The 16,812-nt window shown below is 44.1% G+C and overlaps 1 protein-coding gene across 1 annotated transcript in view; it reads left to right on the top strand.

Moving 5' to 3' along the window:
• iqsec3b (IQ motif and Sec7 domain ArfGEF 3b) overlaps nucleotides 1-16,812 on the top strand; it is a gene marked incomplete at both ends in the record, with an annotated part of 68,473 nt that overhangs the window by 21,917 nt on the left and 29,744 nt on the right. Inside the window, 3 exons of the mRNA XM_079500885.1 lie at nucleotides 8,956-9,088; nucleotides 13,089-13,514; nucleotides 14,946-15,679. Of these exons, the coding sequence (XP_079357011.1) occupies nucleotides 8,956-9,088; nucleotides 13,089-13,514; nucleotides 14,946-15,679 (1,293 nt within the window). The remainder of the gene's footprint in view (nucleotides 1-8,955; nucleotides 9,089-13,088; nucleotides 13,515-14,945; nucleotides 15,680-16,812) is intronic.

The following is a 16,812-nucleotide window of genomic DNA, read 5'->3' as shown; positions in this document are numbered from 1 at the left end:
AAATTCTCAAAACTTGTACTTATGTACAGTAACGAAGTAATTGTACTTCGTTACTTTACACCACTGTCGAGGACCTCCCTAGGGAGACGCCCGAGAGGCATCCTAACCAGATGCCCGAACCATCTAAACTGGCTCCTTTCCAGGCGAAGGAGCAGCGGTTCTACACCGAGTCTCTCTCGTGTGACTGAACTTCTCACCCTATCTCTAAGGGAGATGCCAGCCACCCGGCGAAGAAAACTCATTTTGGCCGCTTGTATTCGAGACCTTATTCTTTCGGTCATCACCCACACTTCATGACCATAGGTGAGAGTAGGAACGAAGATTGCTCGGTAGACAGAGAGCTTTGCCTTCTGGCTCAACTCTCTTTTCGTCACAACAGTGCGGTACAGCGACTGCAATACCGATTCTCCGTCTGATCTCCTTCTCCATCCTCCCCTCACTTGTGAACAGTGAGAACAGCTTAGTAAAATGTTAAAAGTAAAAATATTTAGGATGACCGTTGAGCCAATTCTACTCTATGGCTCCGAGACATGGATGCTTTCAAAGAAATTAGAGAAACGGTTGGATGGCACTTACACCCGCCTTCTAATGAGAGCGCAAAATCTGTCTTGGAAGAGCCACCCATCGACTAATCTAATATACGGCAACCTTCCCCGTGTTTCTTCACTAGTCCGATCCAGAAGAACACAGTTTGCCGGCCACTGCTACAGAGCTGACAATGAGGTTATATCTTCCCTTCTTCTCTGGAGTCCTGCCTCAAAGCAGACCAGAGGTAGAAAACTGTCGTTCCCTGATGTCATCGTTAGGGACACATGCATCAGTAAGCAGGAACTGGGGATGGCAATGAAGGACCGGAAAGTCTGGTGTGGCATTGTGAAATCCATGATTTCGACCGCGGTCGAAAAATGATGATGATGATATAAGCTTAGCTCCATAACTGTTAAGAACCAATAAGTCGTTAGTATAAATATAATAGCGATAAGTACATATATATATTTAACCAACCATAACCAGAAATAACCAGAAATAATAATAATAATAATAAACAACTCGCCGTTACAAATGTCATGCCATGTTAACAGCCAGTATTTCTGGGACCACTAGAGATAATTGTTTCATATCCAGGAATCTAAACCAGTGGTCCTTGAGGCTGTTAAAGGTGGTCCCCAGATAAATTATGGAGAGTTGGTAACCAAATGGACAATTATAGATCTTTAACTCTTGAGTTAAATTATTGGTAAAAATCTACATAAATTAATTAAATTCATTCATTCAAGAAGTCTGCACATTTAGAGAATAATAGAAGAATTACTTTTTTATCAACGTTTGCCTATTATCTCTCCTATGGTACCACATCAATACAGCATGGAATTGTGGACAGAATCTAAAATAGTTTTGGGTCTGAGAGGCTAAATCTCATCAAATGCTGATACGTGGCTCAAATGCCGAATAAATAATGGGCCTTGATATACGAAAAGGGTTGGAAACTCTTCTATACTGTCACTGAGTGACTATCCCTCTGACAAATTGCCCACAATTTCACACCTTGCCTACAAGGACAGGTCTAGCCATGTATTGGTTTTTGCTGTCTTGTTTCCCTTTACTGATGCTTTCTAATAACTGGTGTTTCCATCTGCCTCTTGGATGGATTCCATCTCGCTCTACCCTGTTATGTGCTATAACTCACTCTGTCTCAGTGAATGATTCAACTGTCTAATTTTTCTGATTTCTTTCTTTCTGATCCTTCCCAGACAACTCTAGTTACCTTATTTATATTTATATCATCATCTGTCTATTCCTCAGACAGGAATATTTAGTAGTGCACCCTGTCCAAAATGATGTTATAGTTCATACATTTGTACACCTAGTCCTGTTTGGAGGGCTTGCTGACATAGCAACCATGTCGCTGGAGGTGATGCGCAAACAGACGTGTGCGCACTTGCACACGCAAGTGTGTGTGTGTGTGTGTGTGTGTGTGTGTGTGTGTGTGTGTGTGTGTGTGTGTGTGTGTGTGTGTGTGTGTGTGTGAGTGTAACCCGCACTGCTCTAATGCATCTCTCAGTCTGCTCTTCACCCGACATGCCATGAGAGATATGCTACTATCTCATGACCTCCCCCACCCTGAGAGAGAGAGAGAGAGAGAGAGAGGATGAGGGAGAGAGTGAGAGAATGAGAGAATGAGGGAGAGTGTGAGGGATCGAGAAAATTCAATTCCATCTCAGAGAGAGAATAGAAAAAGCACAGGTCTCCACCAGGTCATGAAAGCTTGTGATGTTTGGACAAATTGTGTAGGAGTAATATAAACGTACATGTGTTTTATTTGCAAAAAAAGTGCCTCCTGGTGGCGCTATAGGGCAATATTAAAAGGGTGGCATTACCGTAGACCTAATTGTTCCTCAACGTAGTGGAAATGTAGTGGAAGTTTCACAGCACTTCTATGCTGCGTTCATGATTTTTTCTTTTGTTACTTTTTGTCAGGTGAAACCTGACATATAACAGGCCTGTTTTTTTAGCGACCTTGTCATGATTGACTGCCCCTTAAGCCATTGGTATAGTCTGAAACTCCTGTAGCCAATCACGTAGTAGCGACCTAGTCATGATTGGCCGCATCCTAAGCCCTGCCCCGCACAGCAGAAGTAAGCGCTCCCTGGGAAAGCGTCTCCTACTAATACAATATTAGCGCACCGCAGCTCGAAGCGACAACAGCTGAGCTAACTGGTGGGGGGAGAACGGAGACAGCGCTTGTTTCACCTGACTACGTCATCATTTCTTGTTTTTTCAGGTATTCACTTTGTTTTATTCCATTGTGCAGAGTAAACAGACAGGCAGTTCAACCAAAACAGTTCCATTTTTGATTTCCCCTCTCCTATCTAATCTACCTACCTACAAATACTAGGGATGTCCCGATCACGTTTTTTTGCTCCCGATCCGATTCCGATCATTTGATTTTGAGACATATCATGATCCCGAACTTTCCCGATCCAATCTTTATATTTTTATATAACACTTATAACTTACAACATTAGCAAATATCCTAATGTATGTCACTCTAGTCTAGTCTGTTGTGTTGCCTTTCAATAATTGAAAGGCAAAATGTGACAATCTTTTATTAGAATGACTGTCATTGTGGGGTTTTTTTTTCTATGAAAGCATGGAATCATAGAAAAATAATGATGTTGGTTAATTAGAGTGAATACAGTTTATAGAACTGACGTCAAGTTAAAACTCTTAAAGAGTATGTCTCTCATTCAGAGAGAGTACTACAGACATCTATTCCATCATGCATAGCGGGGTTGCATTTCCTTTGTTTTCATCTAAGGTGTCTTTCACGTGTGTAACTAGAGTGTGACTAGTCTCTGTTTGATGATCTCTGACTGGGAAGGAAAACAACTAGCATAAACACAACAGTTTTTACAAAATCGCATTGCTTATACATCTTTCTTTGAGATTTATATTAGACAATTAAAAATCCGATCTTTTCTCCCGGACAACCCTAACAAATACTAATCAATATAGTAGTAACCACCACCAGCAATGGTAGCACCGGGATGGAGGTGCAATACGGCCCTGTCAAATCCAGTAACCATTGGGGGGACAGACGGCGGGGTCTGGCCGCCGGTTCCCTCACTACTCCTATTAGGGGAATTTTTTATTTTTTATTTTACCTTTATTTTACCAGTAAAATTACAATTGGGAACTAGCCATAGGCAGAAATAAAATTACACTTCAATGCTATATCGTACATGTCACATTATAGAACAGCAATAAAACATCCATGATATACATCATAGTACCTATAAAATATATACAGTGCTAATCTTTTAGTGGCATGCAGGGCAAATACACCATGTACAAAATATAAACAGCAATAATAAATATATAGGCCTGAACAAATAGGCCTGAACAAAGGCAATACAATGTAAAGTCTTCAACATAATGAGATAAACGTAGACCAAGTTCTGTCAAATTTCTCCCGTGAACCGTGAACATCTAATTCTCTCCAACTTTAACATGGACACCTGTAAACCTTAACACCTTAACACCTGTAAACCACGATAGAATATATAAAAATCACACAGATCCGTCTTGATCTCATGATGACTATAAAGATTATGTGATCCTCTGGCTGTACAGTAGGGTGTATATGGGTCTCTGAGTGAGTTGGCAGATGTTTCTCTCATGATATGACATCATGGGTGCAGGCAGACACAATCTGCTTGTTTACAGTTAGTGTGTCGTTTGGTGTGTGCGTGCGTGTGTGCATACATACATACTGTATGGTACATGCGTGTGCGTGTGTGTGTGTGTGTGTGTGTGTGTGTGTGTGTGTGTGTGTGTGTGTGTGTGTGTGTGTGTGTGTGTGTGTGTGTGTGTGTGTGTGTGTGTGTGTGTGTGTGTGTGTTACTGTGTTTACTAATACCCATGTCATTAAGGCGTCTTTGCAGTGTGGTCCTGATGCATTAATATCTCCCCTCTGCATTTAAATCCCATAATGTATTCTAATGTACTCTAATGTATTCCGATGCAGTGTCGGGGCATGGCAGTGTTTTAATAGACTTTTTGATAGCGACTGCCTCCAGCACACACACAGTTCTGTCTGCAGCCTCCCGCTGAACATTCTGCCACTTTCTCTTTCTCACACACAGACACACACGCACGCACGCACGCACGCACGCACGCACGCACGCATTCTTATTCTTTCCATCTACTCCACACACATACAAACCTGTACACACTTTCACTTTCTTCCGTCTTCCTCTTGATTTTCCTCCCGCACGCACGCACGCACGCACGCACGCACGCACGCACGCACGTACGCACGCACGCACGCACGCACACACACACACACACACACACACTAATGTCTCTTAAATATCTCTTTAATGTTTGATAAGCCGGGCTCAGTCACCAGAGAGGACATGTTGTAGGTAGTTAGGCACCACATGCTAGCATTTACTAACAAATAATACTGACATTTCCTATTTGTCATGGGAAATGTGATTTGAGGCAAGAAATAAAACATTTATATTTATCCTAAAAAATGAGGCATTTTGTTCAAAACGGGCCAATCCTGCAAATTTGGAAGCTAATCAATAATCAAGTCAATTGGGATGGAATTTGGAAAATCGTACAAATCTGTGTTGATCATATGACTATAGTGATAGAGTATGTATGTACCAATTTGCGTGATGTATGGATAAAATCTGTAGGAGTAATATAATCTGCCTCAAAGTAGTGCTAACAGTGACTGTTAACATTCCACCACGGCGAACATGCGTGGATTCATTTGGTTACACTCCCAACGTCAAATTACTGTGTACTTTTTATATCCGTTGGACCATCATATATCGCGAATATACTCCACCACTAGGCAGGGGGAACACAGCTACAGCTCCTGCATGGAAACGAGTGAGCTGGCACGACAGGACTTCTTTTATAACCAACGCTGACCTGCGCGTGACAACTGGAAACATATTATATATTATATCTGCTTTGAACGCACCTTCAGTCCCCAAGCCTCTAGCCTGGCTTCAGCCACACTGATAAGTAACATGGATTCACTCTCGCTTCCTCCCCGATATCATAGCGACAACTTTGCAATGTTTGCACGTAACTCGATATCACTTCAAACGCGGGTGACACCACAGGCATTGTGGTGGGGGGTGCGTGGGTGCGTTACAGATGGCCATGTCCTGTGACTCCTGTAGTCACTTGCGCGTAAAAAGCCAAGCCAAGTGCCAATGTTACAATAGCGGATAGCCTACTGCACCGCATGTCATAAAAAACAATTCATAAAAAACAAAAACATCGCCTCGATTAACTGTCTCACGACAGGTCGCGCGCTTCATTCAAAATCCCTATAGGCCTGCGTAAACACCTGCAAACGCCTGCCAGTCACGCCGTCCAGGGCGCTGCTGCCATGTCAAAACCAATTTGCATGTGCCGTGTGTGCGTGCGTGTCTCAGCCACACAGAGACGTATTTATGTCCCAGGAACACACAGACGCCCCCCATAGAATTCTCCGCACACCACTTATGTTAACTTTGTGCCCTTCCCAAGCTCATCCGTTAACATTTCCCTCCCAAACAATAATGTGATCTTACAGCGGTGAGCTGGCGGTAGGGCTACCCGGCGCCGCCCCAGTAGTTCTGAAGCTGCAAGCACGCCCCCACATACACGCACATGCACGACAATGCGCGTTGACTGCGAGCTCAACACCTAAAACAAAGCAAGCAGTGGCGCCGTTGTGACCGTCGTCTATACCTGGCTGGCAGGCTCCTCTGTTATGCTTTGCATAACATTACCCATTTCACTTAGTCACTTCACACCCTCAGTTACACTGTATAAACCGATATAAACGGCCATGCAAGTAGCTTAGCCTAGTATTATTCTGCTGCTATACTGCACGCGAATATCTAGATGACCCACCGAAGAAGACATGCGTCCAGATTCCAGAGGAAAGTTTGTTTAGTGCCTAAACCTGTGCGCCTGTCGACTCCCAGCTGTTGGGAGTTATTTTTTTCTTCTGGAAACTGGAATTAGGCATATAATCATTACAAATATGAGTTTACGTTCTCTACCAAAACGTCCATAGAGCATATGTGCATGTAAACATCAGCTCCTTATCATTGCGCTAGTGTTGCGTTTTCTGTTATTATAGTCACTTTAGACAATTTAAGTGCACGTTTAGTTTAGTTTTTTCCCGATCAACAGTATTCATAAATAGTATACTGTACATCCAACATTTCTTGCTGGTTGATCGAAAAGGCTTAGGCCGAGTTAAGCTCAAAGCTTTTATCCTACTGTAGGCTCTTCTTGTGATTGTTTTAAAACCACAGTTTTGAAAGCAAAATAATGTAAGTGATTATTAGAAAAATTATTAGACATTATTAGGGTAAAGAAAAGTTGTGTGATTGTTTTAAGTAGGCCTGGGTGGCTTTTATATAAAACTAAAAGGAAAATTATTAATTGAAACAAAAATAAAAAACAACAAACAATGCAACTAAATTATAAGAAATACAATTACATTTGAATAGCTGGTTTTCCATCATATAGGCCTATTGAATAAGTATTTCAACTAGCACGAGTGCTAGTTGAAATGGCTATGCGCACATGCATGCGTGTGCATGTGACGTGCACATGACGTCATTAAAATATTAGCCCTACTAGTTAAAAAATCCACAGCATACCACTGAGTGATCTATACATCTATACATCGCATTACCCACACTGTACCTAATTTGGTGTTCATATATTAGAACGGGTAAGGACTAGTACTTATAATGTATTGAAAGGAAAACATAGCATCAGGTGTAACTAAAAAGGATTATATTTGAAGTGAATGCTTTTATCGTGTTGACATATATAATAGACTGAAAACCTGCCCTAGAGCCAAAACAAACATAACAGAACCCCGAACACATCTTACTCAGAGGAATTAAAACATCATCTGTTAGCATAACAAGAGGAGAGAAAATAACAGAACGGGTTAACTTGTAGAAGCACTATTTTGGGACAGACCAATTAGCTCTAATACTTCAGGTGGGTTACAGAGCCAATTCAATTTATTTTCCTGTGAACCCTGTCACTCCTATTCACCTCAAAATGCTAAACACATCTCTCTATAGCCCTGGCGTCGTTAGCACTTTATATGTCCCTGCTTGTTGTAGCCCAGTGGTTCTCAAGGTGGGGTTCCAGGTACCCTCATGGGTCATTGAAGGGGTTCCAGGGGGTCCCCAGCAAAATGAGGAACATCAACACCCCCCCATGTGCATCTCTCTGTCTCTCTGGGTCTTAGCCTTTCAGCTTGAAACGCTGGCTCTGAAGTTTCTGAACCAATCAGAGCGTCGCATCCCTCCAGGCTATGGGAGAGGAAGTCTCTCACGTGCAGTTTTGTTTGTAAATAAAGTGACAGAGAGACGTGGGGCAAAGCCAGGAGATTATTTCTAACCTATACACAACCTATATACATATTTTAGCGTGATGATTAAGTTTAAAACGAGTAATACACTGTTTGGATGTCATCTTGAATGAGATTAAAAATGGAGTAGTTCTTTAATCAAAACCAGTGTTGGAGGACAATGAAGCATGGGAATCAAACTGGTGAGCTTTTATGGGCTTTTATTGATGTGGGCCTCGACACGTCATCACGCGGCACGTTTTCGTTTTCAGGAAGTAATTAAAAATATATTTGTATGGACTTTTGATATAAAAACACACAAATGAGAATTTGCCAATTGTTTTGGCATCCATTGTTAGGTATGCCCACATGATGACCACGGATATGAAAAGTGTGAAAGTCGTATTTTTCATTTCACTACACCTTTAACCAATTTAACCCTTTTGAACATAGCCCGAGGTACAATCTCACAATTGCAAGGCTTGTAAATCGATCTGCTATTTTTAACAACACAAATCTTCTCTTATGGGGGTCCTTGGACCTTGGAACAAGATCATTTCAGGGTCTCCGCGGCCAAATACATATCAATGGGCTACATGCACACAGAACAACTCTTCCTACTTCCGGGCCGCTTCCCTACTTCCTTCACAGGTGTTACCGATGGTACTGATTAAGGTTCTGTTCCATGTAGTGTGCAGTGGTTCTCAAACCTTTTAATTTCAATGACCCCCATAACTCTGAGAGTGTACTGTACATAGCCGTACAGGGCCATTTGGAATTAACCCACTCAAGGACACTTTGAGACCCACTGGCATAGCAGTGTTTCCAGTGAGCCAACATGCACAATAGCAGCACCCTGACTCTGTTTGACCAGAATGGAACAGAACAGAGCCTATCAGCAGTAACACCTGAGGAAGCATATAGGGAACGGGCCCAAGTTCTTTCCAAAATGGCGTGTGTGCATAGAGCCCATTTGGTGGTCAATGTTGTACGCACATGAAGGTTCAAGGTCACAAACTCTAATGTCAGTATACACATTTTTGTCTTCATGGCAGTGGACAGATGCTCAGCCTGGAAGGCGGCTCTTCCTCCGATGGCGGACAGGAAATGGAGGGGACAGGGGGCGGAGGGATCAAGAGAGAGGGACCGAGCGAATATGAAATCTCTCTGGAGAACAAGAACAAACAGGTATACACCTCTGTCGCAAATGCAACAATGCCTCTTTTATAGTAGTGCGTGTGTGTGTGTGTGTGATGTGCGTGCGTGCGTGCGTGCGTGCGTGCGTGCGTGCGTGCGTGCGTGCGTGTGTGCGTGTGTGCGTATTTGTGTGTGTGTGTGTGTGTGTGTGTGTGTGTGTGTGTGTGTGTGTGTGTGCAAAAGTTAGCAGGAGTTTGGTGTGTTTGTCCAAGGTTTTCTGGTGATATGTGGTTGTGTGGTGTTTATATCCAACATTCAGAAAAAGTCTATTAATGTCCCTATTTACACTCGCAAGAAATTCCCACGGCCACCATAGCGATGCCATCGCCACGGCGACAGGATCGTGAAAGATGCTAGGTCGTCATGGTAACAGCTAATAACCACTCTTGTCGTGGCAGCTCAAGGTATCTTTATTTCTCACAGTGAGCCACTAAAGGGGCCACTATTCCTGCTGTGCCTCTGTTTCTGTTAACGGTGCTGCCTGCCGCAATATCATGTGGGTGTGTGGATGTGAGAGCAACATATGTACAGTATCTGTTATGTGTGTGCAAATGCATACACAAAGTGTGGGTGAAAGTATGTGTGTGTGCGTGCGTGCGTGCGTGCGTGCATGGCGTGCGTGCGTGCGTGGCGTGCGTGCGTGCGTGCGTGCGTGCGTGCGTGCGTGCGTGCGTGCGTGCGTGCGTGCGTGCGTGCGTGCGTGCGCGCGCATTCCTGCGTGCATTCCTGCGTGCGTGCGCGTGTCTGCGTGCGTGCCGGCGTGTGTGCATGGTTGTGTGAGAGCAACATATGTATTTGTTATGTGTGTGTAAATAAATACAGTCTGTGTGACAATAAGAGTTTGTATCGTCGTGTCGATGAATGTGTGTGTGTGTGTGTGTGTGTGTGTGTGTGTGTGTGTGTGTGTGTGTGTGTGTGTGTGTGTGTGTGTGTGTGTGTGTGTGTGTGATAGGGCTTTCACTTATAGTGATTTTACTACTACTCGACTAGTTGTTTACACTCACACGTAAGACACTTTATTGTGTCTTGCATGTTGGGAGTGTCATGTTGGGAGTGTCATGTTGGGAGTGTCATGTTGGGAGTGTCATGTTGGGAGTGTCATGGCCGCCTCAATGCATTTCCAATGGGAGTCGCATGGTTTGAAGACACAACCTTGTTGCATGGGGGGAGGGCAGAAGACAGCCATGCAACAATGTTGTGTCATGAAACCATGTGACTCCCATTGGAAATGCATTGAGATGGCCATAACACACAGAAGACACAGGACACAAGTGTGTCTTGCGTGTGTCTTACGTGTGAGTGAGGCCTAACTAGGCCTACCTATTTGTTTTGTAATAATAGTTATTGAGGCCTACAAAAACGAAAAAAAAACCAAACCCTATCAACTAATAGTCAACTAGTACCAACAAGGTCGACTAGTGGATTTACTAGTCGACTAGTTGAATAGTCGACTTGTTGCTTAAAGCCCTAGTGTGTGAATAAACAAATTAATACATTAATTCATTCATTCATTCATTAATACATTTTCTATTTTCGTGTCTTGTCATAAAGACACCAAAAACATGAATAAACAATATCACATTCACTTCCCACACAGAAACTGCACAAAAAGAAAAGAAAATATTTGGTTAAAAACAAAAACAAAACAGAAATTAATATACATCACATATATGTTTTCTTTTTCCGTCGTGTCGACTCGTGTGTGTGTGCGTGCGTGTGTGCGTGTGTGCGTGTCTGTGCGTGTGTGTGTCTGTGAGTGTGCGTGTGTGTGTGCGTGTGTGCGTGTGTGTGTGTGTGTGTGTGTGTGTGTGTGTGTGTTAGGGCATTAAGCAACTAGTCGACTAGTTTACTAGTCGACTAGTTTACTAGTCGACTAGTAAATCCACTAGTCGACCTTGTTGGTACTAGTTGACTAGTTGATAAGATTTTTTTTTGTAGGCCTCAAGATCAAGTAGATTATAGTTATAGTCACCATGTACACAGTTTTTCAATGTACAAATATTTATTTCCCAAAAAAAAAGAAAAAGAAAAGTTTTTTTTTTAAATTTACATAATTTACATACATTTACATAATAGGTAGTTAAACAACTAGTCGACTAGTCGACTAGTAAACTAGGCAACTAGTCAACTAGTAAAAATGACTAGAAGTGAATGCCCTAGTGTGTGTGTGTGTGTGTGTGTGTGTGCACTTGCAATAAGGCACGTGTGGCTATCCTTTTTCTCTCCTCTTCCTCAATCCCCCCCCCCCCCCCCATCTCTCTGTCTCTCTGGGTCTTGCTTATAAGATGAAGGGGAACGTGAAGCTGAGACGTGAGCTGAACATATGATGCAGGAGAGAGCCTTGAGGATGCTGTGATTTAGGACTCAGCCGCAGGGCAGAAATTGGCCCATGAGGGTGTTTACTCTTCTCAATTTTCAGTGTCACAGCCCATCTGTCCTCCTTCAGTGTCCCTTCATCCAGGATTAGATTGCAAGATGAGGATTGATAGTGTTTACGCTATGGGTCTAATTCCAAGAAGTCTTTTAAAGGCAGAAGATGCAAGAACAGTATCACCTTGCGTGGCAGTCCGATACTGCTCATCTGATCTTTCAAGGACATTGTGCGACCGACGAGAATTTAGCCGCCTTGCAGTGTCAGTGCCTTGATGACTATGTTTGATAGTGACAGTAAAGTTCCAGTGATGTTCAACTGGAGGCCCGCGGGCCAACTCCGGCCCCAGCTGAGCTTTCTTGTGGCCCCTGGAACACATTCCATATTCCAATGTAAATAATAAATAAATGTACAAAATTATTATTAGGTGGTTGGTTGTACAGAATGTTCCTTTTGAATGTTTTTCATAACCGTAAACTGTTAGGCTCGTTAATGGTTAACCAAAAACCATCAATCAGTTGTGAAGTGAATACTTCATAAATGAGATAACACCTCCTCCATTAAAACCAACATATTTTCATTGTTAGTCTCTGTACCACTGTCACTGTCAGGGTCCTGTCAGTGTCCTACTGTATAAACTAAACACACAATCAAAGACTCTTTGTTGTTACATTTTATATCCACAACAATGTTCTCTTGAAACTCTGTCACTAATGCAACTTCTAATATAAAGCAGTAATCTTCTAGCTATGTCATTGTCAATATTCTCAGAAAATATATTATAGCTGTCATCATCCGTCAACAGCCGTTTATCAAATAAACAAAACAGAAATGTTGTCTACTCTAATCAGAATAATGTAGCTTTCAGGTCTTGTGTCGAGTGGTTTGATTATTAGTTTGAGTGGATTTTGTCCATCTTCCAATTTGTACATCTCCATCCATGCAGGTTTTACACAGTATGATTCATTCATGCTCAATCAGTCCTGGGCTGAATAATAGTCCAACTCTCCATTATTGATTAATAGAACACATCATAAGAGCTCATAAAAGGACGGATAAAAACCTTACAAACATGTAAGCGCTTCACCATGCCAGCCTGCTTCCAATACTATTCTCACAAAGACACTTCCATGCCAGAGAACCGTGCACAGAATATTGAAATATCTACTTCCTATTTTCTCAATGTCAAATTCAAAGCGTGTGCATTATAAAGGACCTGCACAGATGATCCTATGTCAAACACCTAAACGCATGAATGCAGTATGAAGCAGGCTCTAATAAGTTACCATAATGGACAAAATATGGCCATTGTCCATTGTTGTGTTCTATACTGTAGCACACAACAAAATTGAATGCCACAGACGAATAACAGTCTAAGTCCACACTATTGATCCATAATGTATAAATGATAGATAAGGGTTCAGGACAACGAGGCCTTTTCGTGGAGGGGTCAGTCTGAAATTTGGACTTAGACTGTTTTTCGTCTGTGGTACTCAGTCAAACGGTTAACCACGAACAAGGTCTTGTGGGCGGCCCCCTACTTCGAAGTGTGGCCCGCTGTCTAATCTAGTTGAATACCTCTGCACTAAACTAACACCCTCTCTCTCTCTCACTGCGCAGATAGAGGAGTTGGAGCATAACTACGGAGGCCATCTGATCGCGCGGCGCGCAGCCCGCCGCATTCAGACGGCCTTCCGCCAGTACCAGCTCAGCAAGAACTTTCAGAAGATCCGCAACTCGCTGTCAGAGAGCAAACTGCCGCGCCGCATCTCCCTGCGCCGCCCCGGCCCCGGGGGCCGTGGCCAGAACGCCAGCCAGCGACACAGCTACACGCTGTTGGAGCCCGGAGGAGGGCCCATACCGATACCCCCCCAGCGCCCCAAAACCCCGCCTCCGCCCCCCTCCCGTACCACCTCTCTGCCCGCCTCCCCTGCCCTTGTCCGGGCGACTCCTCCGGTGGTGACAGACCAAGCCCCAAATGTAGCCCCATCAGCTCCCTCCCCTGCAACCACACTCACACAGCTGGAGGACTGCTTCTCAGAGCAGGCAAGTGCTGCAGTGACATCAATAGGTCACGCATTGTTTTCGCTTGGTAGCAGAGCTCTCTTATACAGTATGCTATGGCCATTCTGCAGCAGCTATTTTATGTAAATCTTTGTATGAATAATAATAACAATAATTATTATAGTTTATATATTATTTGTTCGGGGATAGGACATATAATCCCTACCTCGGCTCTATCCCCCCCCTCTCTCTCTGACTCTCTCTCCCCCTCTCTCTCTTTCACACATCTCTCTCTCTCCCCCCTCCCCCTACCTCTCTCTCCCTCTCTTTCTCTCACCCCACTTAAATTTGCTCATGTGGCACACCCATTATGCGATGCGCAGCCAATCACAGTGCAGAATGATAACGATAATGAACTTAATTTTTGTAGCACCTTTCTAAACAAGGTTCCAAAGTGCTGCACAGAGCAAGGTTAAAGACAGCAAAAAATAAAAGGTACTTTTGGCCAGAAAGGGATTTTATTTCACTGGAGGAAAAATATTCTCTATGAAGGTTTTCTCTTGGCAATATCGGTAGAGGGCGCAGTGGAGTAACTAAAAGCTATGGACCAGAGCTATAGAATGCCATACCTTCCAGCGCGCAATATCTGAGGATGCGTTCCGTCCTCACATTTTGAGGACGCAATCTCTACAATTATTAGTTATAGATAACAAATTCATTTCTGTTTAGCACTTTTCCGAGTCTGAGTTTCCGAGTACCAAGTAATTCACACAGCACATAAGAAAAGGCGCCATACTGTCAGTAGAAGAGCATGAAATATCAGAAGAAAATGCAATATATATCATCTAAACAGCGTAGCAAGATAATACATCGCCAAAGCCTCTGAAATGAAACAAAAGGTATGAACACTAAAAAGTAAGCCAGCAATAAATGAACAAGTGGCTGTTCCAGCAACACAGTCAGCTGGCACTGACTGTTAAGCTTATGTTTCTTTCAAGGCTGGTACTGGATGTACCGTACGTACTGTAGCTTTAGGTCTGGCCCGAATGCTGGTTGGACTCCCAAAATATAAGACCTTAACCACTTAACCACTTAACCTCCAAACACAATGTGGAGTTCAGCAACTGTATCATAGCCTATATCACCACAGACCAGTTGGCATGTACCGATTGATGATCAAAGCAAATTCGCTTCCACAAAAACAATACTTTACCCAATTTTCAATTCTGAGGTAAATAAGCCAACTGTACTTTTTTCAATACTATAGCAAAGAGCAAGCAAATTACTGGAAATGTTTTACACAAATCTCAAATCCTTGGATCGCGATACATGTTTTTATTAAATCGATTTAAATTGTCACCAGTTTATATCGATATATCGAAATACAATATATCGTTACTTGCCTACAGACCAGTCCCAGCTATATGTTTTTTTGACTTGTATCCATGTCCTCACGGTCACATTGTTTTGCAGCTGCACTCCCTGGCGCAGTCCATCGACGACGCCCTCCGCGGCTGGAGCATGGCGGCGGCGGGAGAGGGCGGAGGAGGAGAGGGCGGAGCGGGGGGGATGCTGATAGACCCTGGGGCGTTCCGCAAGGCCGCTGAGAGCGCCGGCTGCATGCCCCGCAGCGCCAGCTCCCTCCTCATGGCATTCAGGGACGTGACGGTGCACATCGACAGCAACAGCTCCTACACCATCTCCTCCGCCACCACCACCTCCGCCCTGGGGCCCACGGGGGGAGGAGGAGACGCGGGCAGTCGGAAAGCCTCCATGAGCGTGGAGGGGGAGTTCCCCGCGCCTCCCCCCAGCGAGGAGCTGTTGATGGGAGGGGAGCCGGGCTCCAGGAGGGGCTCGGCGGTGCCCACTCTGGGAGGAGGAGGTGGGGGAGGAGGGGGGTTGGAGGGGGAGAGTGGCGGCTCGGAGAGACGACTGAGCTCCACCACCTCCACCACAACCACAACGGTCCATCAGTCCAACCAGCAGCCCACCACCCAGACCTACACCCAGTACCAGCAGTACCAGTACACCCATCAGCCCCATGGGCAGGTTCCCGTCGGGGGGCCCAGCCCGGGGGAACTCCAGGCCCTGGTCCTCTCTCTGCCCCGGGACCGCTGCCAGGACCCGGCGTCGTGTCGCTCACCGACCCTCTCCACGGACACACACCGCAAGCGTCTCTACCGCATCGGACTGAACCTCTTCAATGTGTGAGTGACACCCTTTATTGTCACATCACAAGTAAAAAAGTGGGTGAAATTCATTTTTGTGCATAGTTCCCATCATGTCAATCAGCGTGTCAATCAGCATCAGTATCGAGAATCACAGGATCGAGATCAGGAAAACGATCAGGGTTAGGGTCAGAATTAAGCCTAATCCATACTACACCCGAACAGATGGAATTTGTTCGGTTCTGCTGGCTACAGACTACAATATGACATCATTCAGAGGATCAGGTGCGTGGGATTTGGGGTGTTCTGTTGTCTCCGAGATATTGTGAGTACTGTGATTGGTCAGTCAAAACTAAACAAACTAAACTAAACAAAACAAACATAACACGCCTATCTTGAACGATGGGCGTGTTATGGTTGTTTAAGTTTGTTTCCGTATTCAATCCGAGGCTCCATTCCGCCACTGCCAGCAGTGAAGCAAGTGAAAAGCAGCGATAGTTTGTTAGAGACACGAGCAACATCCAGGACGTACAAACACCTCTGAAATCTCTCTCTACTAGTGACACAACCTATTACTAGAAAGGGTTGCACAAAAAAAACAAAAAACAGGGAATGTCACCAATAACAATAACGATGTAAAACTAACCTTGTACCTCTCCCTGAATAAAGAAATATATCAAAAAAGAAAGGGTAAAACCGGCATATACCTCTGTGCTCCGCCACAAATTCCCAACATCACGTCAAAATACCCAGGTATTAAAACACAGACCAGTGAGCACTCCTAAAACAACTGTTCTTGTGTAGTATGCCAGCTATATGTATCGTTTCTATTACCGGCATGGCTGGGGCGAGGGTACATCATCTAACCAAAACACGGAAGACAGTTGACTGGCCTCAAGTAGCCTACCCGCTGCTATATTATTATATCACAGATTCACAACATAATGTTATATCATTGTCATTGATCATATATCATTGATCTTGGTGACACACAGTTATAGATTCACGGTCAGGAAAACTTGGGATTCCCTTCTCGAGTACCAGTGGGACATGTCCCGAGTGCCAGCACAGGTACACGTACCAGTGGGACATGTCCCGAGTGCCAGCACAGGTACACGTACCAGTGGGACATGTCCCGAGTGCCAGCACAGGTACACGTACCAGTGGGACAT

Source organism: Electrona antarctica (assembly GCF_951216825.1).
Source record: "Electrona antarctica genome assembly, chromosome: 5".
Classification (NCBI taxonomy): domain Eukaryota; kingdom Metazoa; phylum Chordata; class Actinopteri; order Myctophiformes; family Myctophidae; genus Electrona; species Electrona antarctica.
This window is presented reverse-complemented; position numbering and strand designations above follow the sequence as displayed.